This window comes from Tachyglossus aculeatus, chromosome 2 (assembly GCF_015852505.1).
Source record: "Tachyglossus aculeatus isolate mTacAcu1 chromosome 2, mTacAcu1.pri, whole genome shotgun sequence".
Lineage (NCBI taxonomy): Eukaryota > Metazoa > Chordata > Mammalia > Monotremata > Tachyglossidae > Tachyglossus > Tachyglossus aculeatus.
In genome coordinates this window covers 83,710,472-83,735,167 of record NC_052067.1, presented here as the reverse complement: position 1 = coordinate 83,735,167, position 24,696 = coordinate 83,710,472, and the positions used below count along the sequence as shown (strand labels likewise).

The 24,696-nt window shown below is 44.0% G+C and overlaps 2 protein-coding genes across 5 annotated transcripts in view; one reads left to right on the top strand and one right to left on the bottom strand.

The window, feature by feature from the left end:
• TBPL1 (TATA-box binding protein like 1) overlaps positions 1-7,497 on the top strand; it is a 65,127-nt gene extending 57,630 nt beyond the window's left edge. For all 3 annotated transcript variants that reach the window (XM_038766466.1, XM_038766457.1, XM_038766448.1), the window contains exons 5-7: positions 387-490; positions 574-668; positions 6,977-7,497. In XM_038766466.1, coding sequence (XP_038622394.1) covers positions 387-490; positions 574-668; positions 6,977-7,047 — 270 coding nt within the window. In that variant the 3' untranslated portion in view covers positions 7,048-7,497. The remainder of the gene's footprint in view (positions 1-386; positions 491-573; positions 669-6,976) is intronic.
• A 2,388-nt stretch (positions 7,498-9,885) lies between these two features.
• Positions 9,886-24,696, bottom strand: part of SLC2A12 (solute carrier family 2 member 12) — a 72,508-nt gene continuing 57,697 nt past the window's right edge. Inside the window, exons 5-6 of one of the 2 annotated variants that reach the window (XM_038741822.1) lie at positions 11,974-12,164; positions 9,886-11,295 (exon numbers count right to left, since the gene is read on the bottom strand). In XM_038741822.1, coding sequence (XP_038597750.1) covers positions 11,996-12,164 — 169 coding nt within the window. In that variant the 3' untranslated portion in view covers positions 9,886-11,295; positions 11,974-11,995. Of the gene's footprint in view, positions 12,165-24,696 lie in introns of both variants that reach the window. The other variant, XM_038741818.1, reaches the window with a different exon arrangement.

Sequence of the window (24,696 nt, the reverse complement as noted above, 5' to 3'; positions counted from 1 at the left end):
CCTTCTGCACCCATCTATGCTTATAGTGTGCTTGTTCCTTTGGAACAGCCTTAATAGCTCTTAGGAAAAGATTAGGTGAGAATGAATGAGCAAAGAACCCAGAGTATCGGAAACCAGATTGCTTGGAGGATGTTACTTTCTTTCCTTCTCTATTTCTGCACCCTCACCCCCAATCCAACTCATTCAATGCAAAACATGGTTTACTTTCAAGTGGTCTGCCTCCCCAAAGCTCCATGTCAAGTAATCTTCACTGCAGTTTGCTACAGGTAAACTGAAGGAAAAGAACAGTGTTAGAGATATGTAAAAACCCTGTTTGATGAAAATAATTCTTCCATTGAACAAGTCATTCAGATCAAGTATTTTCTAATTCTGTACTTCTCTTGTAGGTAATATTCACAGATTTTAGAGTTGTTAATGTTTTGGCAGTGTGTAATATGCCTTTTGAAATCCGATTGCCAGAATTCACCAAGAAAAACCGACCTCATGCCAGGTAAATTTGAGAGATTGTTTTTTGTAGACAGCTGCCTACCAGGATTACCTATAGACTCAAGTATTGGTTTTTCTGTTCTTTAGTTATGAACCAGAACTTCATCCTGCGGTGTGCTACCGAATAAAAGCCCTAAGAGCTACGTTACAGATTTTTTCAACAGGAAGTATCACAGTAACAGGTACTTTATAATCTCCAAACCCAGTTTTGAAACTGTTCACAGAATGTGGCAAATGCGTGTGTCATCACAAGAAGAAAGAAATGAGAAATGTCAGCTCTATAAATGGTGTCCAATTCTCTTTCATTGGCATTTACTGAGCACCTCCTGAGTGTGAAGCATTATACTAATTCATTCATTCAATCGTATTTAATAAGTGCTTACTGTGTGCAGGGCACTGTACTAAGGCCTTGGGAAAGTACATTCCCTGCTGAGAATGACCTCACAGTCTGGTGGCGGCAGGGCACTATTACTGTATTAAGTGGTTAGAGGAGAACCACTATCGTCCATGAGTTTATAGTCTGATGAAGTGGGCAGATATACAAAAATTATTTACAGATAGTGGGAGCAGGAGGAAGAACAGTGATATAACAGGAAGTAGATCCAATATTGAACTAGCTGAATAAATAATTGAATAGCCAAAGAAAAATATTCTGAGGTAAGAATGAAATATATGCATACTAAGGGTGGCATTGGGTGGACATAAATAATAACTATAATGATGGTATTTGTTAAGCGCGTACCATGTGCCTAGCACTGTGTTCTAAGCTCTGGGGTAGATACAAGGTAATCAGGTTGTCCCACATGGGGCTCATAGTCTTAATCCCCATTTTACAGATGAGGTAACTGAGTTACAGAGAAGTGAAGTGACTTGCCCAAAGTCACACAGCTAATAAATGGTGGAGCTGGGATTAGAACCCACGACCTCTGACTCCCAAACCCGGGCTCTTTCCGCTAAGCCATGCCCTTCTTGAATGAGGTGCTTGTGCATGTTGCCTTTAAAATACAAAACCAACAATGGAGGGAATATGTTTGCAGAGTACTCTCAGAATTTGGGAAGTTGTGAGAAGAGATGTTCTCTGGGAAAACGTTAAATGTATATTTGCCTAACATTGGCTACGTCATCTTCATGTGGGCAAATAAGTATTCCAACTTTTGAGCTCCTCCTTTTCAAATTAGATTGTATTTCCCTAGGATAAGGCCACAAATTCCATATCTCATCCTTATGATCATTTCTCAGCTATAACTCATTTTCCTATGCCATTTAAACTCTTGACACTATTACGGAAGTATTAGCTCCACAAGAAACTGAAAACCAGGTTCTTTCAGCCCTAGGTTATGCATTAATCAATCAATCAATCAATCAATCGTATTTATTGAGCGCTTACTGTATGCAGAGCACTGTACTAAGCACTTGGGAAGTACAAGTTGGCAACATATATTGGCATTGATTTAGTTTAGTATTGTTGCAGTTGCAGAATGCACATAAGAAATTAAAATATTGAGAAGCTCTCAGTATTTCCTGAAAGGAAGTAAAATGCAGAGCAGAGGTCATGGTAGACATTTTTATATATTCTTGTACAAGTTTCCACAGCCAAAGTGAAAAAATCAGGCAATTTTCTAAGCGATTCAGGTAAAATCTCTCTTTTGACTGAATTACCTAGGTAGCGACTTCTACTGTTTTATTTTGAATATCCCAAATAATTCAGGTGAAAACAGTTGTTTCTATTTGGCTAACATCACTCCAATAAATTACCTTCAGTTATTTGTATTTAGAGGCCATTACAGATGGTGAGCAATACATATTTGCAAATATACCAAGGTCAGGCTGATTTTCATTTATTTGATAGTTACAAAGGATATACAACATATCTTGTGATATAGGCTATTCTAGAAGGCTAGGAGAATGAACTTCATAGCTTGACTCTGAGGGTAGCATTTGGACTTCTCTTTTTCAACCACTCACCATTGTATATACATGTTTATTAATATGTTAGGCTTTTTCAGAATATTCTAAAAGCTCTTGCTTGAGTTGCATGAATTTAAGTGGAATTTTTCTTTTAATCTGTGCTGTTCCTTTTACGTCCTTCAAGTTTATTTTGTGCCGCTTCATAAATTGGCACAGTCTTTAAATTGAAATTAAGCTTCACACTATTTTATAAGCCAGGTAATTGTTTAAGCACTTGAAGTCAATTAACTAGCAAAGTCTGCATGGGGTAAGTCTAAAGACAGGTTGAGAACATTTTAGAGGTTTTGCCTGAATCCCAAATGCTGCTGCCCTGTCTTTTATGCCAGCTAATGTGTGGCATTTGAAATGAAATCAGTATTTTTACTGCAGTCGAGTATAGCAGGATTCCAAAACCAATAGGTGTGTGCTTGCAAATCAAGTATTTTCCTGGGTGAGTGCCTCCTGAATAGTGCCTCCTGATTGAACTGGAAGCAGCGCGGCTCAGTGGAGAGAGCCCGGGCTTTGGAGTCAAAGGTCATGGGTTCGAATCCCGGCTCCACCACGTCAGCTGTGTGACCTTGGGCAAGTCACTTAACTTCTCTGAGCCTCAGTTCCTTCATCTGTAAAATGGGGATTAAGACTGCGAGCCCCACGTGGGACAGCCTGATCACCTTGTATTCCCCCAGCGCTTAGAACAGTGCTTTGCACATAGTAAGCGCTTAACAAATGCCGTCATTATTATTATTATTATTATTTGCCTACTTGACAGCTTCTGCCCAGTAAACGGTGTGGTATGTTGCCCCCTGGGAATCAGAAGGTCATGGGTTCTAGTCCCTGCTCCACCACTTATCTGCTTTGGGACCTTAGGCAAGTCCCTTCGCTTCTCTGTGCCTCAGTTACTTCATATGGAAAATGAGGATTGAGACTGAGCCCCATGTGAGTCAGGGACTGTGTCCAACCCAATTTGCTTGTATCCACCCCAGCGCTCAGTGTAGTGCCTGGCACCCAGTAAGTGCTTAACAAATACCAGTTATTATTATTATTATTGTTATTATTATTATTATGACTATTACCCAGTCTCAGCCCTCCACCAGGCAATGTGGAGGCGTGCTTGAAGCCACCTGGATGGTGTGAAAAGGTGAGAGAGGAGAGGGACTGCTGATGGAGGCCCCCCTCCGAGGGGCTCAGAAGCAGAACTGGAACTAGGAGATTCCAAAACGTCCTGTCCTTTATGTCCATTATCCATCCATAATACATTACCCAACCTTGGCTTCACTGACACTGTCCTCTCCTGGTTCTCCACCTATCTCTGGCCACCCGGTCTCCTCTGCCTCCCCACCCCCTAACTATGGGAGTCTCTCAAAGCTCAGTCTGGTTCCCCTTCTCTTCTCCTCCTACGACCACTTTCTTGTTGAACTCATACGATCCCACGGCTTCAACTCCCAGCTCTATGCAGATGATTCTCCAATCTGTATCTCCAGCCCAGATCTCTCTCCTCCTCTGCAGTCTCACATTTCCTTCTGCCTTCAGGACATTTCCACTTGGATGTCTCACTGACACCTCAAAACATAACATGTACAGAACAGAGAGCGTTTTCCAACGCAAACCCTGTCCTCCCCCGACTTTCCCCTACCTGTAGACAGCAGCTCCATCCTCCTGTCTCACAAGCCCTTAACCTGGCTTTATCCTCTGCTCATCCCTCTCATTCAATCCACATACTTAAATCTGCTACCAAATCCTGTTCAACCTTCACAGCGACGCTAAAATGTACCCTTTCCTCTCTCCATCCAGGCACTTATCTTATTCAAGCACTACCACGTTAACCTAAACACTTATCCTATCCCGCCTTGATTACTGCATCAGCCTCCTTGCCAACCTCCCTGCCTCTGCTTCACACTGCTGCCCAGGTCGTTTTTCTACAGAACTGCTCAGTCCTTGTTTCCCCACTCCTCAAGAACCTCCAGTGGTGGCCCATCCACCTCTGCTTCAAACAGAAACTCCTTGCCACCAGCTTTAAAGCACTCAATCAGCTTACCCCCTCCTACCTTACCTCCCTGCTTTCATACTACAACCCAGCCTACACACTTTTGCTCCTCTAAATCTAACCTACTAGGTGTACCTTGGTCTCATCTATCGCACCCCTGACTTCTTGCCCACATCCTGCCTTTGGCCTGGAATGCCCGCCCTCTTCATATCTGACAGGTGGTCACTCTCTCCACCTTCAAATCCGTACTAAAAGCTCATCTCCTCCAAGAGACCGGCCCCAACTAAGGCCTTTGCACTTTTACTTTTAAATCTCTGTAATTTATTTATATTTATGTCTCCCTCTCTAGACTGTAGGGTAGGGATCGTGTCTACCAACTCTGTTATATTGTGCTCTCCCAACAGTACTTTGCACACAGTAAGCACTCAATAAGTACAATTGACTGGTTGATTTATATGTCTAGGGCTTTACTATTGTGAGCTTGTCATTCAATCATATTTATTGAGCACTTACTGTGTGCAGAGCACTGTACTAAGTGCTTGGGAAGTACAAGTCGGCAACATATAGAGACGGTCCCTACCCAGCAATGTGCTCACAGTCTAGAAAGGGGAGACAGACAACAAAACAAAACATGTGGACAGGTGTCAAGTCATCAGAATAAATAGAAGTAAAGCTAGATACACATCATTAACACAATAAGTAGAATAGTAAATATGTACAAGTAAAATAAATAGAGTAATAAATCTGTACAAACATATATACAGGTGCTGTGGGGAGGGGAAGGAGGTAGGGCTGAGGGGATGGGGAGGGGGAAAGATACATACACATCTACATACTGTACTCTCCCAAGCACTCAGTACAGTGCTCTACACATAGTAAGCACTCAAATACCACTGACTGGCTGGTCAACCTCAGCCTGGGCCGATCACGGTCCCTTTTTCCCAAAGACAGTTTGATATTCTGCACAGTGTGCGTGTTGAACAAATGTCGAGAAGCAGCGTGGCATAGTGGCTAGGTTAGCTTTGAACAGTTGTGGGCTAAAAGGGAAAGTTTCACTATGAAAACAATTTTCAAAATAAATTTGGAACCAGGCAGACATGGGCTGTTGACTTCTTGAAATTATTTCTTAAAAGCTCTACAATTTGGAAGGATTTCATTTTTGACCCAGAAGCAGCACTTTGGAGAAATGATTGAATCTTTTAACCCCAGGCTAAAGCGCTTTTAAAGTTATAATAATGGCACTTTGTGTTTGTAAAAGCTTCTCGCGAAATTGTTCCACCGAAGGTTAAAAATAATGTGCCTTTTTTTGTGTCAACCAGCCGAAATATGTGTCTGCAGAGAGACTTTGTTGCCAGCCTATGGATGAGCAGTAGTGAATCCAGCTGCAAATTTTATCACTATGTAATTGACATGTATTTTATAGGATTCTGCCCTCTGATAGCTGATATTATGCCCTTCTACTCGAATAATCACTACGCCTGATGGTATATAGGTACTCACAAGCTCTTATTTAAAAATTTCATTTTTGAACCAAACTTTTAAACATAAGCAGCAAAAGCATGGAAACGATGCCTGTTAGTAAGCGCTTAATAAATGCCATTATTGTTATTATTATTGGTGACCTGTTGTGACTGACTCCTTCCTCTCCGCCTCCTCCCCCTCCTCCCTGCCTTACCTCCTTCCCCTCCCCACAGCACATGTATATATGTTTGTACGTATTTGTTACTCTACTTTATTTGTACATATTTATTTTATTTTGTTAATATGTTTTGTTGTCTGTCTCCCCCTTCTAGACTGTGAGCCCGCTGTTGGGTAGGGACCGTCTCTATGTGTTGCCAACTTGTACTTCCCAAGCGCTTAGTACGGTGCTCTGCACTCAGTCAGCGCTTAATAAATGCGATTGAATGAATGAATGAATGAATGTTATAAAATCGCATAGGCCAGAGACTTGGTGGTTGACCTGTACTGCCAGCAGGCCCGTCCCCACTCGTTTCCAGCAGGCATACTCAGTGAGTCGTGGGGAAACGTGGTTCGCTGGGTCCATGGGTTACCCAGCGGGGTAATTCGTTCCCAAGGCGCATACTGACCCTTTTTTCTGCACCCAGTACTTTGCCAAGTAGCCCTGGGGTTGTTACAGCCCAATGCTTACTTTGAGGATACCCGGAATAGTCAGAATCTGGGCTGTCTCACCTTGCGTTTGAAACTTATTGGCCAGGTTAATCCGCTCCACGATGCTTAATGTTAACCGTTACCATAACCCACACAATATTAATCAGAGGTTCTCAAGCGGGTAGGAGTCTTTTCATTATTTTTTCTCTCTTGAAGATGCAGGGGATCCCGTGGGTGAGGCATCTCACTGCTCGTTCTCACCAGTGTTGCTGCATTTTGGGTAGCCAGGGGTATTTACGTGTGACGCAGGGTTATGTATCCTGCAACTGTGCCTCCCATTTGTGTATGATAAAACGCGCACTTAACTTACAAAATGTAGAGAGCTTTGTCGAAGTATTTGGAAACGCTTACTTTTCCCCATGTTGTTTTCTTCCCCCTTTCGTGTCTTAGGGCCAAGCGTAAAGGCTGTTGCTACGGCTGTGGAACAGCTCTACCCCTTCGTGTTCGAGAGCAGAAAGTAAATTTTTTTAAGATTCACCACTTCATTGGTTAGGCTTCCTAACTGAGCACCTTTTAAAAACTGCTGCACATTGGACTCAAAGCAAAAGGAAAGCAGGACCAACGAGGAAACAGACTCTTATTTGTTCATAGCCCCACTGTAAGTGCCAGTCCCTTTGGGTTTGATTTGGAACAGTGCTGTAGTAGAAAGAGAGACGTTTACAAAGACATGAAATTGCTGCTTTTACAAAGGACATTCTATTTATTTTCGCAGTAATTCTTGTGTCCTATTAAGCAGAGCTGTCAGGGTGTGCACTACCCTTCAAACATTTTTTTTTTTTTCAGTTTGAGCTAATGTGTTTTATTTGTGAATAGCCTTTTACATTTTTGTAAGCTGAATATGGGCACCAAAGAAGCTGTAAACGTTATCTTTTTCAATTGATGAATGTGCACAAATAAAGGTTTCAAAAATATTCCCTCTTCATACCTGTTCTATTACCTTTCTTCTCCCTTTTCTATTACCTGAAATTGTATTATTCAAAGTTCATTTTTTTAACTATGCAAATTAAGTCTTTTGCTGAAGTGTTTTTGGCTTCCATTTGAAGTGTATTTTGTATATATGCCACTTGTGTACAGTATGTTCTTAATGCGGTGTTACCAAATGTTAAATAGAAACTTTCTTGCTCTTGGAAATTTTAAAAAAATGTATATAAACTGTAGGTAATAGTGTAGAGCTTTATAGATATGTAAAACATAATGGCTTACGTTGTTGACTTTTTAAAAAATATGCTAGAGAATGTTAAATCCCTTTGAATGTCAAGAAAAACAAGTTTTCGCCGGGAAGGTTGTTACCTACGGGCCGGCTGGGACAGAGCATCAGAGTTGAGTTGCGGCCGTCATTTACGTGTGTTACCTTGGAGGTCGATTAGCCTCAACTGAAAGAAAGCAGTTCCTTGGGTCAGTTATCCTAGGCCAGGGCCAAACACTCTCTTCCTCAAGCATGGTAAATGATTGATAAAGTTGTGTTGTACTCACAAATTGCCTGCCGGCCTCTGAGCTTGGCTCTGTTGGGCAGTTTTAATGGGGTTCAGCTTGGACTCGAAAGCCATTTAGTGAGACATGTCTTTCCCCCTCGCTGCATCTTTCTTCATGGAGCCAGAGCACTGATGGCAACTTAATACAGTCAAGTGAAAATGCTACCCTTTCAAGTTATAATAAATATGCATCTGTGACCTGTTGTCCTTCTGGCTACATCCCTGAGCAATGGAATGGAGTCTAGTAGTAGTAGTAGTAGTAGTAGTAGTAGTAGTAGTAGTAGTAATGTTCGTACCTTACACCATACCAGTTGTGTGTAAAGAAGAAGTTAGGTTAGCTCTGAGCTCAATGGACAGTGTACAACTTAGTCTTCCAATAAGGCAAGATGATTAATATGTAATGAAACGTGAAAAATAATCAAAATAACTCACTTCGTTGGCCATCCAGTAGCGCTCCACTGAAACCCTCTCTGTGCACTGTATTGTTGGAAGGCTTAACTTCTTCAGATTAGTTGCACGAGGCTATATGAACTGCAGTGTTTCACTTTTCCTCTGTCTCCTCTTCCCCACAAGCTCTCCCCTCCCACCCCCTTCCTAAAAATGCACAGGAGCACAGTTGGTTTTAAAATAAAGATCTTTCCGATGGACCTGACACACGAGGATGATTGTGAATCAGGCTGTCAGCTCATTTCCGCTTTGCTATTTGTAATGTGCTTCACTTGTATGTTTCCTTCTGAATACAGCAGGGTGAAAAAGGTATCGCAGGTCCTGTACTGCTGTTTGAGAATACACATTTTAATGTTAACGTGGCCACCTGATACTCAGCACTTACATGAATGTTAATTTCAATAAAATAAATTAATAGGACTTGAGGAAGCTAGGCTACTCAGTCCAACGATGCATTATTCCTTAAGCCATTAGAAAACCAAACTGTATACCAAAATACACTATTCTAGAGGAGTGGCGAAACCAGAATATCTCGCGGTGGCGATTTAAAAGGTCAGGTAGCCTAGAGTTTTGTCAGCAGAGTTTATCTGAAAACGAGAGACAGGTATCATGCCTGTCCAGCACGTGGGACAAGACAACTGCAATTGCCAAAATCACGGGGCCCCCTCCTAAGCAACCCCGACTAGCTGCATCTAGCTCGGCCAAACCATCCACAAATAGCCTCACCATAGGACCACACACGCGTGCTTGTTCCAGGTTGATGAACTAGAAGTTGCAGCGGCTCTTAGGGACAACCAAAACACACCCACTTCCTATCCTCATTTCCTTCTGCTGCCCCAAGCTGAGTCTGGCCCAAAGGCCCATCGGTCCTGGAAACGCAAGCCAGGCCCAGTTCGTGTAGGGCTCCGGTGGAAGAACCTGAGCAGGTCAAACACGGGGTTTGGCCAACAGATAGGAAAGTGAGAGATTAGATAAACATGAAGAAAATAGCTTCATTTCTCCCCCCACTACATGCTTAGCCACAAAAAGGTCTGCTCTAGTTAATGTAAATTCACACACGCACCTTCGTGAGAAGCACCCACTTATATTTTGAAAAACATCTGGGAGATCCTATTAGCCAGTGTAGTACCTAGTTTGAAATCACATTACAACAAATAAGACTGTGAGCCCGCTGTTGGGTAGATACCGTCTCTATATGTTGCAAACTTGTACTTCCCAAGCGCTTAAGTACAGTGCTCTGCACACAGTAAGCGCTCAATAAATACGATTGAATGAATGAATGAACAAATCTAACTTCCATGTCTAGAAGAACAGTGGAAAAGGTGAAAGGATAGCGTTCTTAAGATGTGGGATAACAAAATACCAAACAATAGATCAGTAAATCAATCAATAATTTACTACAGTAGACACAGGAGTATTTGAAAAGAGTTAGTCTAGCCGAATGTCAGTTTATGAATTTCCTAGGAGGTAACAAGTATCCTGAGCATAGAGATTACACAGGATGGGAGACTGATTTCTGAGCTAACAGCCATTTATTACAGATATTAATTGTATGCCTATAACATCTCCCTACCCACCACCTCCATAATCTGTGTCCCGGTGTACATTAACCTTACTCCAAATTTATATCTTTTAAAAAGTATGGGCCAAGCAAGGCAATCTCTAACTTTTACATCGTATATACCATGTCTATAAAACATGCAGGATCCCAGTGTCCTCCCTCTGCATGGTGAAGGAATAGAATTTCCATTTCAGTGGATTTTCTAGTCCCTCTTCTGGTGGGTAATTTTGTTGTGAAACAGTCTGAGGCCATAGGCCTTCTACTGTGATTTTCATTCATTCAGTCGTATTTATTGAGTGCTTACTGGGTACAGAGCACTATACTAAGCACTTGAGTACAATATAACAATAAACAGACACATTCCCTGCCCCCAACGAGCTTACCGTCTAGAGACGAGCTTCATTTTCCTGCATTAGTAGGAAGGGATGATACAATGTCAGCCATATTTCTAATATTTAAATCAAAACTAGCTCCCTAGTAGTTTCCCATGCCACCTTTAGGATTAGCATTATACCAGAGGAAAAAAAACAGTAGCCCCAAAGTTGCTGGTTGACATGTAAGATCCTGTAATCATTTCAGTGGTCCTAATGGTAGTTTTGATTTTCTTTTGAATCAGTTTCAACCTTATCTTTCCCCCTTCGGTGGAATTAAAATTTAACAAGCTCCAAGAGAGTAGTGGAAGGAAACGTCTATCTCAGACACCACACGCACGAAAAAATATCTCACGCTCATTCACTCTCTCTTCCCCTCCCTCTCCTCTCTCCTTTTCTGATGGTTTTCTCTGTTTCATGTGGTTTGGACCAATTTAGCGGTTTGGATCAAAACTCTGGAGGTTCTTTCCACTGTCACAAATCCACACAGTCTGGAGGTAAGCTGTAGCCGGGGCTTAGAGAGTCATAGCCTGAGGTAGTGAGATTCCTGAAGCCTGCTAGGTTTTACACAGAAGTCTTTCTTCGGCTTGGAGTGACTAGTGCACCTCTTGACTGAAAAGCCTTGTTGGTGGGGAGACACTTTCTAAAGCTCATATTGAAACAAAATTTATCATTTCAGAAACAGAGCTAAATAGTCCAAGGACTGTTAAATGGTCCCACCTTTTTCAAGTTCACCAAGTATTTCGCTTCATTTGTGACAAGGAGGGGAACGTTCTGCTTACGTAGTTTCCTCCATTACCGCAGGCTTGTTCTGTCCTCTATGCACCTTGGCATTTTAATCCTCATGGTCTAATAAGCCTGTGGGATGTGGAAACAGCAGGGTTACTCACACAGAGTTGCACACGGTTATTTGGTTTCTAAACAGAATTTCCCAAGAAACTGGTTTTTGAGTTTTAAAATGCAGCACTTAGGGATCTTACATTAATGAACTGCTCAGAAAGGAGGAACTAAAAAACGAGCGCCAGCCATCAAAGGAGGGCTGCTGTTCCAGACTGACACAGTGTAAGAATTCTGGGTTTTCTCGACAATATGTTCTCCTTTACCAAGACTCACTCCATATTGGGTAAGAAGAGCAAAAGTGGAAAGTAGTCTTCAAACTGCCCTCACTGCAGCATTTGTGCAATAAATCCATTACCCACATCTTTATGCGCTCTCACAGAATAGCAAGAAATCGACAGTTTCATTTGCAGGTTGCTATGTGAACCATTCCGTCCTTCCTAAGGCTGTCAAAATCCAATTTGCAGGACATCATTATTTGGCTCCGATCCATTATCCCCTCACCTAGCCTGGTGAAATGGCAGGGGGTTTTTTTGTTTGTTTTTGGTGGGGGGAGTGAAGCAAGGAGAATTGGATGGACAGTATTTTAAACCATTCCTGATAAATACAGAATACCAAGGCCATCCTAAATCATTCGCTTCATGCTTCTGATAGGAAACTAAGAGCATATCAAACATATGGTGGAACAAGAGGCAGTACTGAGGGTTCGTGTGTCACGTCATCATCCCAGACTGGGGCCATCAGGTTTCTTGGGAAGACTGCCTTGGCTTCCTCTTCTACACAGCCTTTTACACTCTAAAAACTTGTCTTGGTGGCTCTTTTGAAGCTCGGTTGGCACTAACTTCCCTCTTCGATGACTCATAAAGCAAATGTTGTTTTTCACATAATCCCTGAAAGAGAAAGAGTCATTGATGAAAACAGCGTTTGCCTTAGGCCTACAGGGATATTTTTAAGGTCTATTAATGGTAAACTTCTACAGAGACCCTGGGGTTTAGTCTTTTCTATTATAACCTAAGCAATCCACAAAAAAAGGAATTATCCCCAATCCTACTTACTGCTTGTCTATAATAGGCCCTATTTGAGTCACGACAGTGATCATGGGGGAAGCTTGAGGCCCACAATCATGCAAAGGATGGTGGCTAGTCTCTATTTCCAGTGAGAACAGCAAGAGGAAATTACCTTCAGCTGCTGCGTAAGGGAATCAGTAGGTTAGAGACAAAGAACGATCTTCTTGAGGCTGTGAGGATGTAAACTGGAATAGGCTGTAGAAGGTGCTTGTGGAATCACCTTCTCCACAGACAAACAAGAGGGCTCGTCTGTCCCACTGGTTTTAGGGAAACGGGTGACCTTTCTCAGTCTCTTACCAGCCCTATAATTTTATGAAAATGAAAAGCTTTCCACGAGTGGGGATTTGGGGGTCATTTTCTGATGAAGCTTCAGCTTCCCAATTGTTCCGAAAATTACATTAATTTGTCCTTTAGAGGTTGGGGATTTGACAGCAATTTTACTAAGTAATTGAGCCACCTAATGATTTCACCAGGTTGGAAAATGCTCTGCTTTCAAAGCGACAGGAAGCGTAGAGCATTGCTTTAAGGTCATCAAGCCCTGGATATTTGATTTTCGGAGCAAAAACGACCTCAATACACCTATAAGTTGAGGGCCTGTCTCATCAGAATAATACGAACTTTCATTCAACCATACTTACTGAGCGCTTACTGTGTGCAACGCACTGTACTAAGCACTTGGGAGAGTACAATATAATAATAAACACACATTTCCTGCCCACAGTGAGCTAACAGTGATATTTATTAAGTGCTTAATATATGAGACGAGGTCGATACAAAATAATCAGGTGGGACACGTTCCTTGTCCCTTAAGGGGCTCACAGAGGAAGAGGTATTTTATCCCCATTCTACAGATAAGGAAACTGAGGCATAGAGAACTTAAATTACTTTTCCAAGGTCACACAGCAGAACAGTGCCAAAGCTGGGATTAGAACCTGGGTATCCTGGCTCCCAATCAATCAATCGTATTTATTGAGCACTTACTGTGTGCAGAGCACTGTACTAAGCGCTTGGGAAGTACAAGTTGGCAACATATAGAGACAGTCCCTACCCAACAGTAGGCTCACAGTTTTGCCCAAGGCCACAGTTGTCTTCTGTAATGTGTTTTTTTTTTTGGCATGGGAAGTGAAAAGATTCTCACCCAAGGGTATTATGAAACAGATTATGAGAAAACTCTTTTCTTGAATTCTCAAAATCATTTTCATTTCATTCATTCATTCATTCTCACCTTCCAGAGAGAATGTTGGGGAAGGATTGTGGACTGACAAAATAATGAGGAACCTTCAGTTTCTCATACCATTTACAATTCGAAAAGCGCAGCCAAAACTTTATCTTACGAATTTCTCAGCTTCTCCCAAATTTATCCTGAACTAGGCTGTAATCCATCCCCCATGAAAAAGTCTCAAAGAGTTTAAGCTTGTTGCAGGTAAGTTGAAGGATAGAACTGTAGACTGCTACTAATAAAAATTATGGTATTAGTTAAGCACTTACTATGTGCCATGCATTGTACTAACAGCTGGGATGGATACAAGCGAAACAAGTTGGACACAGTCCCAGTCCCACAAAGGGCTCACAGTCTTCATCCCCATTTTACAGAAGAGGTGACTGAGGCACAGAGAAGTGAAGTGGCTTGCCTAAGGCCACACAGCAGATAAGTGGTTGAGCTGGGATTAGAACCCAGGACCTTTTGGTTCCCAGGCCCATCCTCTATCTACTGCTCCATGCTTCTCCTAAAGACTACTAGTCTAGACTGTAACCTCATTGTAGGTGGGGAACAGGTCTATCAACTCTGTTCTATTGCACCTTCTCAAGTGCTTAGTACAGTGCTCTATGCAGTAAGTGCTCAATAAATATGATTCATTGGATAAAGGGGAAACCACTGAACTTCCTAGGTCAAAAAGCAGAAAAAGACGACTATTTTCATCCGGTGGGTAATCATGGAGCTCATTATTCCAGGATGAAGGGCAGGCTGAAAACAGCAGCAGGTTCAAGAGGGATTTGGATCGATTCACGAATGAGGAACCACTAATGGTTTACTGGAGGGAAAGTTCGTGTTGTTAGATTGTCCCTAATCACTTAGGGTGGACGTCCAGAAGGGCAGCTCTCCAACTTTTCCTCCACTCACCCTGTAACTACTGCTGGAGACAGAGGCTGGGCCGGGTGGACTCCTGGTCTGATCCAGTAATGGCCCCGTGCCTAGCTTTACTAGGTGTCACACTTATCCAAGAATTGTTCAAGCTTGCCAGCCCACACACATCCCCTCTGGTTGTGACTGACACTTTGGGAGCCAGGTCACCAGGAAGGGGCAAGCTACTGCACGCTTCCTTTCCATTTAGGGGGATATTCACGAGGCGGAGGGGTCAGATGCCCGGCACGGGTGGCAGAGAGCCCTGTTTTTGAGAGACGCACAAAGGTTAGGTTACATCTCTTCCCTGGCAGCTAAGCTGTTTCAGTAGTGTTTTACCGGTCCTGTCACTGTAGACCGGGCAGCTACGGTCAGGATTTAGCCCCCGTGTAGCCCAAGATATCCATTTCTGGGTGAGGCTTTTCTTCCTATTTACTTAGACTTGACAGGAGTGGGAGAAAAGAGCAATCTTCCTCAGCTGAAATAGCAAATACAGACAGCCATCTCCCTTTCAACTTGTTCCAGCTCCACATTAGGTCACAACAATTCAGGCAAATTGCATTATTGCCGTAGGGGACCCTTCTCTGACCTCTGTTGGCCGAGTCACTGTTTATGTTACATGCCAGAGAGCTTGAATTTGTTGATCTATTTTCTCAACCTTGCAGGCATACTCTGTACTAGAGATAGTACAGAGGACGAGAAGCAGTGTGGCTCAGTGGAAAGAGCATGGGCTTTGGAGTCAGAGGTCATGGGTTCAAATCCCGGCTCCACCACTTGTCAGCTGTGTGACTGTGGGCAAGTCAGGTTCCCTGTGCCTCAGTTACCTCATCTGTAAAATGGAGATTGACTGTAAGCCCCCTGTGGGACAACCTGAACACCTTGTAACCTCCCCAGTGCTTAGAACAGTGCTTTGCACATAGTAAGCTCATACTCTATCCTAATCCTCCTCGACCTCTCAGCTGCCTTCGACACTGTGGACCACCCCCTTCTCCTCAACACGCTATCCGACCTTGGCTTCACAGACTCCGTCCTCTCCTGGTTCTCCTCTTATCTCTCCGGTCGTTCATTCTCAGTCTCTTTTGCAGGCTCCTCCTCCCCCTCCCATCCCCTTACGGTGGGGGTTCCCCAAGGTTCAGTGCTTGGTCCCCTTCTGTTCTCAATCTACACTCACTCCCTTGGTGACCCCATTCGCTCCCACGGCTTCAACTATCATCTCTATGCTGATGACACCCAGATCTACATCTCTGCCCCTGCTCTCTCCCCCTCCCTCCACGCTCGCATCTCCTCCTGCTTTCAGGACATCTCCATCTGGATGTCTGCCGCCCACCTAAAACTCAACATGTCCAAGACTGAACTCCTTGTCTTCCCTCCCAAACCCTGCCCTCTCCCTGACTTTCCCATCTCTGTTGACGGCACTACCATCCTTCCCGTCTCACAAGCTCACAACCTTGGTGTCATCCTCGACTCCACTCTCTCATTCACCCCTCACATCCAAGCCGTCACCAAAACCTGCCGGTCTCAGCTCCGCAACATTGCCAAGATCATCATCATCATCATCATCAATCGTATTTATTGAGCGCTTACTGTGTGCAGAGCACTGTACTAAGCGCTTGGGAAGTACAAGTTTGCAACACATAGAGACAGTCCCTACCCAACAGTGGGCTCACAGTCTAAAAGGGGGAGACAGAGAACAAAACCAAACATACTAACAAAATAAAATAAATAGATATGTACAACTAAAATAGAGTAATAAATATGTACAAACATATATACATATATACAGGTGCTGTGGGGAAGGGAAGGAGGTAAGATGGGGGGATGGAGAGGGGGATGAGGGGGAGAGGAAGGAAGGGGCTCAGTCTGGGAAGGCCTCCTGGAGGAGGTGAGCTCTCAAGATCCACCCTTTCCTCTTCATCCAAACAGCTACCCTGCTCGTTCAAGCTCTCATCCTATCCCGTCTGGACTACTGCATCAGCCTTCTCTCTGATCTCCCATCCTCGTGTCTCTCTCCACTTCAATCCATACTTCATGCTGCTGCCCGGATTGTCTTTGTCCAGAAACGCTCTGGGCATGTTACTCCCTGCCTCAAAAATCTCCAGTGGCTACCAATCAATCTGCGCATCAGGCAGAGACTCCTCACCCTGGGCTTCCAGGCTGTCCATCCCCTCGCCCCCTCCTACCTCCCCTCCCTTCTCTCCTTCTCCAGCCCAGCCCGCACCCTCCACTCCTCTGCCACTAATCTCCTCACCGTTAGGCCTCGTTCTCGCCTGTCCCGCCATCAACCCCCAGCCCACGTCCTCCCCCGGGCCTGGAATGCCCTCCCTCTGCCCATCCACCAAGCTAGCTCTCTTCCTCCCTTCAAAGCCCTACTGAGAGCTCACCTCCTCCAGGAGGCCTTCCCAGACTGAGCCCCTTCCTTCCTCTCCCCCTCATTCCCCTCTCCATCCCCCCCATCTTACCTCCTTCCCTTCCCCACAGCACCTGTATATATGTATATGTTTGTACATATTTATTACTCTATTTATTTATTTATTTTACTTGTACCTATCTATTCTATTTATTTTATTTCGTTAGTATGATTTTGTTCTCTGTCTCCCCCTTCTAGACTGTGAGCCCACTGTTAGGTAGGGACTGTCTCTATCTGTTGCCAGGTTGTACTTCCCAAGTGCTTAGTACAGTGCTCTGCACACAGTAAGCGCTCAATAAATACGATTGATTGATTGATTGATAGTAAGCGCTTAATAAATGCCATCATTATTATTATTAGATAGGACTTATTCCTAGACATACAAGGGAGGGATGATGTTAGGAAAAAGGAAATCGAGGGTTTAGAGTCACTTAGGAATTGAGATCATTTCTCATTGAGATCATTTTTCATTTTCTCCCTGGAATAATAATAATGTGGGTACTTGCCGAGCACTTACTAAATGTCAAGCCCTGAACTAAGCGCTAGGGTGGACACAAATTAGGTTGAACACAGTCCCTGCCTCACAGTTTAAGTAGAAGGGAATAGGGTTTAACCCCCATTTTACGGATGAGGTAACTGAGGCATGGAAAAGCAAAGTTACTTGCCCAAAGTCACACAGTAGGTAAGTGGCAGAGCAGAATTAGAATCCAAGTTCTCTGATTCTCAGGGCCGTGCTCTTTCTACTAGCCCCTGCTGAAAGATACACTATTACTACTACACTACTACAACCTTCAATTTGCATAGGTAACCTCCCCAGCGCTTGGAACAGTGCTTGGTGCATAGTAAGCACTTATTAAATGCCATCATTATTATTATTATTTTATTTGTCCCCCAAACTTGCCCATCAATCATCTCATTTTACCCTCCTAACATCCCTGTAAGGAAAAAGGCCAGCAGAAACATTATCTCCACTTTACAGAAGAGAAGACTGGTACCAAGAGACTAAGAGACTTGCCTGAAGCCTGTTCTAAGAGCTGGGGGGGGGATACAAGGTGATGAGGTTGTCCCACGTGGGGCTCACAGTAATCATCCCCATTTTACAGATGAGGTAACTGAGGCTCAGAGAAGAAGTGACTTGCCCAAGGTCACGCGTTCCCCTCTCCATCCCCCTCATCTTACCTCCTTCCCTTCCCCCACAGCACCTGTATATATGTATATATGTTTGTACATATTTATTACTCCATTTATTTATTTATTTTACTTGTACATATCTATTCTATTTATTTTATTTTGTTAATATGTTTGGTTTTGTTCTCTGTCTCCCCCTTCTAGACTGTGAGCCCACTGTTGGGTAGGGACCGTCTCTACATGTTGCCAACTTGTACTTCCCAAGCGCTTAGTACAGTGCTCTGCACGCAGTAAGTGCTCAATAAATACAATTGATTGATTGATTGATTGATTGAAGCCACATTGCCGTCAGGTAGCTAAACCAAGGCCAGAACCCAAGCCTCCTAACTCCCAGATCGATGTTCTTCGTATTAGGCTGTGCTTTCTCTGCAACAGAAGTAGGGTGGCCGAATGGATAGACCACAGGCCTGTGAGTCAGAAGCAACTGGGTTCTAATCCTGCCTCCACCACTTGCCTGCTTTGTGACCTTGGGCAAGTCTCTTAACTTCTCTGTGCCTCAGTTAACTCATCTGTAAAATGGGGACTAAGACTGTGAGCCCCGTGTGGGGCATTGACTGTCAAACCTGATTAGCTTGCACTTACCCCAGCGCTTAGCAGTGTCTGGCACATAGTAAGCACTTAAATACCATTTAAAAGAAAAGAAAAAGATGTTTTCCCCAGGAGCCCTTACATGTATTCTTGGCTCAGCAGTCTCCCTCCCTCTGGAAAGCCTCTGGATTTCGACTAAGGATCATAAGGGAGGCAGAGGCTTTCTATTTCTAAATGCAAAGGGATCTGAAATGGAATTGGGCTGAGGGGATGAGAGGTGTGTGAAGAGGGGTACATAATAATAATTGTGGTAGTTGTGAAGCACTGTACTACACACTGGGGGGGATATACAAGATAAATAGGTGGGACACAGTCCCTGTCCCAACATGGGGCTCAAAGTCTAGGAGGGAGAACAGTTTTCCATCCTCATTCTACAGCTGAGGAAACCGAGGCATGAAGCAGTTAAGTGACTTACCTGAGGTCACAGACCAGACAAGTGCGGAGCTGCGACTAGAACCCAGATCCCCCGACTTTCAGGCCCGTGATTTCTACTAGGCCACGCTGCTTCTCATTTCTGTTTCACCATGAAGTATCTAAGCTCAAAGACACTCAGTAAAGAGCCTCAGGCAGCTTACCCCAGCACAGGAGAAGTGGTTCATGATACATTATCAAGATTAAATATTATCGCCCTTGATTGTGGCAAGTCATAATCACGGAGGATGGGGTATTGTAATCTCTTTAGAAAACTTGGAGCTAAACCAACACCGTGGGGAAACCCCTTCCCTTGAGACAATTTTATATTCTGATAGAGCAGCTGGCTTGAGGGCTTTTAAAACCAGGTTTGATGAAATGCTAGAAGACCTAGGCGGAAACTCTCCTAGCTAAGGGGCCCTTTCTTCATAATCTCTGATTCTGCATGAAGGTGGGCATTCCCTACTTTACAAATGTGTTTAAATGGCTTAAATTGATTGACCAGACTTCTTATTGTCTGGTACAGCTTCTGTCAACCTTTGTTAGTGAGAAGCGCTTCTCCGTGGAAAGAGTATGACCCTGGGAGTCAGAGGACCTGGGTTCTAATCTTAGCCCCGCCACTTGCCTGCTGTGTGACCTTGGGCAAACCACTCACTGTGCCTCAGTTTCTACATCTGTAAAATGGGGATTCAATACTTGTTCTCCCTCCAGCTTAGACCAGAAACTCCATGTGGGTCAGGGACTCTGTCTGACTTGATTTCGTTGAATCTACCCCAGCACTTGGTGTGGTACTTGGTTCAGAGAAAGCAATTAATACTACTACTATTATTATTATTATCATCATCAGTGATGACAGTAGAAACATTGTGGAGGATAAAGTGCTCCTTGACATTCATTCATTCATTCAATTGACATCCATCCTCAGGATTAGAATGTACCACCTAAAATCTTGAAACCATTCTCTTTCCATCCGTGATTTTCCTCTCTAGTAACCACTTCAGGCCCCTCATCCTTGAACATATGCAAACCCTTCTTGAGCCTGACATTTTCAGCACACCTTTCTGTGATAAAACATATAACCCTTAGGTGCCTCGTGCAATTTACTCTCCATACCCATTTAAATTCTCCTTTAGGTTCAGGAAACAACAGTGCCGGGCAACTTGGGACTGTGCCTAAATAATAATAATAATGATGGCATTTATTAAGTGCTTACTATGTGCAAAGCACTGTTCTAAGCACTGGGGAGGTTACAAGGTAATCAGGTTGCCCCACGGGGGGCTCACAGTCTTAATTCCCATTTTACAGATGAGGGAACTGAGGCACAGAGAAGTTAAGTGACTTGCCCAAAGTCACACAGCTGACAATCGGCGGAGCCGGGATTTGAACCCATGACCTCTGACTCCAAAGCCCGGGCTCTTTCCACTGAGCCACGAAGCCTAAAATATTAACATAATTTTTCTTTCTTCTTAATTCATTTCAATTTGGGTCACTAGGTTTTCTGACAGTGGGAATACACAAGACAAGGCTAGACCAACCTAGAACTAGAGAGGGAAGAATGGGGAGAGATGAGAAGCAGCGAAGCCTAATGGAAGAACACAGGCTGGGACCTGGGTTCTAATCCTGACTCTGCCACTTATCCTGCTCTGTGACCTTGGGCAAGTTTATCTGTGCCTCAGTTAACTCATCTGTAAAATGGGAATTAAGACTGTGAGTCCCATGTGGGACCTGGACTGTGTCCAACCTGATTATCTTGTATCTTACCCAGTGCTTAGTACATTGCCTGCCATATAATAAGCGCTTAAAAATTCCATTTAAAAAAAAAATGATGGACTGGGGGGTGACACCCACCAAAGCTGTGAACCTGAGATTGGTGTTTTAAAATCCTCCAGGCCAACCAGCAAGGTTATTGGCCAGAGACTGATCTCAGAGTCTCTGTGTTCTCCTGTTCCTTCTTAGGGTGGTGCATTCCAGTCAACCCAGGAGAGAGGGAGGATCCAGAGAGCTGGAGCAGCAGTGTTTTGGGCTTCTGCCTTTCCCTGCCTTAATTTTTTCAAGTTGTCTGGCAGCACATTCAGCAAGGGGTGGGATGTAGCTGTAGAAGGCACTGATTTCCTTCCCCCCCACCCCACTTACCCAATCACTTCACCTTTCTCTCACGGGCAACCATGTTAGGAACACGCACCATATATCTTTGCCAAGAGTCATGTGAAAAGGTACATGGGAATTTCGGGCTTTGTTGAGAGGACTGAAATGGAACTAACATTTCAGCCCGCACCCTCCGCTCCTCTGCCACTAACCTCCTCACTGTACCTCGTTCTCGCTTGTCCCACCGTTGTCCCCCAGCCCACATCCTTCCCCTGGCCTGGAATGTCCTCCCTCCACACATCCACCAAGCCAGCACTCTTCTTCCCTTCAAAGCCCTACTGAGAGTTCACCTCCTCCAGGAGGCCTTCCCAGACTGAGCCCCCTTTTTCCTCTCCTCCTCCCCATCCCCCCCACCCTACCTCCTTACCCTCTCCCACAGCACTTGTATATATATATTTGTACAGATTTATTACTCTATTTTACTTGTCCATATTTACTATTCTATTTATTTTGTTAATGTGCATATAGGTTTAATTCTATTCTGACGATTTTGACACCTGTCTACATGTTTTGTTGTCTGTCTCCCCCTTCTAGACTGTGAGCCCGTTATTGGGTAGGGACCATCTCTATATGTTGCTGACTTGTACTTCCCAAGCGCTTAGTACAGTGCTGTGCACACAGTAAGCGCTCAATAAATACGACTGACTGACTGAATGAATAACTTCAGAAACATGAGTCCCCGAGCGGGCCGGGGACCGTGTCTAATTTATCCTCTATTGTTCTCTTCCCCAGTGCCTAGTTTAGTGCCTTGCACACAATAGGCACTCAACAAATACTATTGAGAAGCAGTGTGGCTCAGTGGTAAGAGCACGGGCTTTGGAGTCAGAGGTCATGGGTTCAAATCCCAGCTCCACCAATTGTCAGCTGGGCAAGTCACTTAACTCCTCTGTGCCTCAGTTCCCTCATCTGTAAAATGGGGATTAAGGCTGTAAACCCCACGTGGGACAACCTGATCATCATCATCAATCGCATTTATTGAGCGCTTACTATGTGCAGAGCACTGTACTAAGCGCTTGGGAAGTACAAATTGGCAACATATAGAGACAGTCCCTACCCAACAGTGGGCTCACAGTCTAAAAGACTGTGATCACCTGATCACCTTGTATTCCCCCAGCGCTCAGAACAGTGCTTTGCACATAGTAAGCATTTAACAAATACAATCATTATTATTATTATTGTGCAGGTGACCCCATCCAAAGGCCACAAAAATATGGGAAATCAGAACCTAGAAAGGCCTTTATGGCACACCAACGACAGTGTACTGCTAAACATCTCTCAATAGGAGGACAGAAGATACAAAAGCCTCCTCTACGTAGGTGTGAAGAGAAGTGGAATCTCTTCCACTTCCATTGGATTCCATTGGAATCTCTCTGAGTAATTGGATATGTAGGCTGGGGACTGAGACTGGGCTAAATATAATTTCCTTCCTCTATTCGAAAGGGAACTCAAAAACCTCAGCTACGCCTGGAGTAGAGGCAAATGAACTCTGAGGGCCAAGCCCAGACATCTGCCAGTCTCTTGGGCAGGTGGTGGCCCAATTCTCTTACTATCTCCTAACCGCATCAAATCAAATGTGGAAAAAAAAACCCAACAAATCCAAAACTGCCAATCTAAAAAGGTCCAGGTTGTTTCAAGGAGCCGTTGCCTGTTTTTTTTTTTGTTTTTTGTTTTTTGTTTTTTACCAGCTTGTGAGACTGCACCTGGTGTTTGCTCAAAGCCGTCAACCTGGAGTCTTGGCCTCCAACCTAAGCCCAGTTTCCGCGAAAGTGACCCAATTCATTCCCACCCCTCAAACATTCCTTTCACTCCACTGCTTGCTGCCAAGAAGCGTCTTATGCTGTCTGTCCGCTAGATGGGAGGTTTGAATTTCTTTTGGATTCCCTTCATTTTCCCACTTGGCTGGAATCCCAGAGGTCGGAACGGCTCTGCATGAAAAGAACACCCACAGTTTTGTGAGATCTTCTCTCCACAGTGAGCCCTGATTGTCTCTCACCCCTCCCAACCCTGAGACAAAAGGGAAAGAAGAGGGGGAGAGAGGATGGGAAGGAACCTGGGGATCGATCTAGGGGAGGGAAATTGAGGAACTGGTCCTCAATTTCTATTCAACGGATTCATTATCCTACTCTTCCTCCTCCTCCTCCTCCACCTTCCCAGGGCCCCTGTTTTCTAGTTGTCAGTCAGCTCTAGTCCTGAACTGTATTATTTATAAGCAATTGTAAAAGCTTTCTCCACAAAGGGCTTTCTGCGGGCTATTTCCATGGCGACCACTAAAGTACTTACAGTACCAGAGGGGATGAAATTGGTGCCATCAAAACTTAGGGACTCTTTCCTGCTTCACATTTTGACCCTGGGTTATTAACACTCAAAGAAAGATGCTGGCAGCAGGGTCTAGAGGAAGGAGCATATTTCAGGGCACCGAGAGACTTTGCTTCTAATTGCATCTCGGCCTGCTATGTGACCTTGGGCAAGTCACTTAATAATAATAATAATGATAATAATGGCATTTATTAAGTGCTTACTATGTGCAAAGCACTGTTCTAAGCGCTGGGGAAGTTACAAGGAGATCAGGTTGTCCCACGGGGGGCTCACGGTCTTCATCCCCATTTGACAGATTAGGGAACTGAGGCCCAGAGAATAACAATAATAATAATAATAATAATAATAATGGCATTTATTAAGTGCTTACTATGTGCAAAGCACTGTTCTAAGCGCTGGGGAGGTTACAAGGTGATCAGGTGGTCCCACGGAGGGCTCACAGTCTTAATCCCCATTTGCCAGATGAGGGAACTGAGGCCCAGAGAAGTGAAGTGACTTGCCCAAAGTCACACAGCTGACAATTGGTAGAGCTGGGATTCGAACCCATGACCTCTGACTCCAAAGCCCAGGTTCTTTCCACTGAGCCACGCTACTTCTCACCTAAGTTCTCTATGCCTCAGTTCCTTTATTTATTTATTTATTTATTTATTTATTTTTAATTTAATATGTTTGGTTTTGTTCTCTGTCTCCCCCTTCTAGACTGTGAGCCCACTGTTGGGTAGGGACTGTCTCTATATGTTGCCAACTTGTACTTCCCAAGCGCTTAGTACAGTGCTCTGCACACAGTAAGCGCTCAATAAATACGATTGATGATGATGATGATGAAATAAGATACCCGTTCTCCCTCCTTTGATTACTGCCCTGTGTGAGGTAGGGAACTATGTTTGATCTGATTATGTGATTATCTGCTCCAGTGCTTGGCACATACAGAGCACTTAGTAAATGCTAACAACTACTGCACCAATTTTCATAGAATCTACTTGTGCAGTGTCGTACATTGCCTGGACCTAATCCATGGGATTGCAGATCTAGCTGATTAGACCCAAAGATAACTTTGATCAAGTTGGAGCAAACTGGGATACCTCCCTATCTTCCCATTCTTTTATTCAGTTTCAGGCCAGGAGGCAAGCGAGCTGTGGGACACGGCCTAGTGGATAGAGCACGGGCCTGGGATTCAG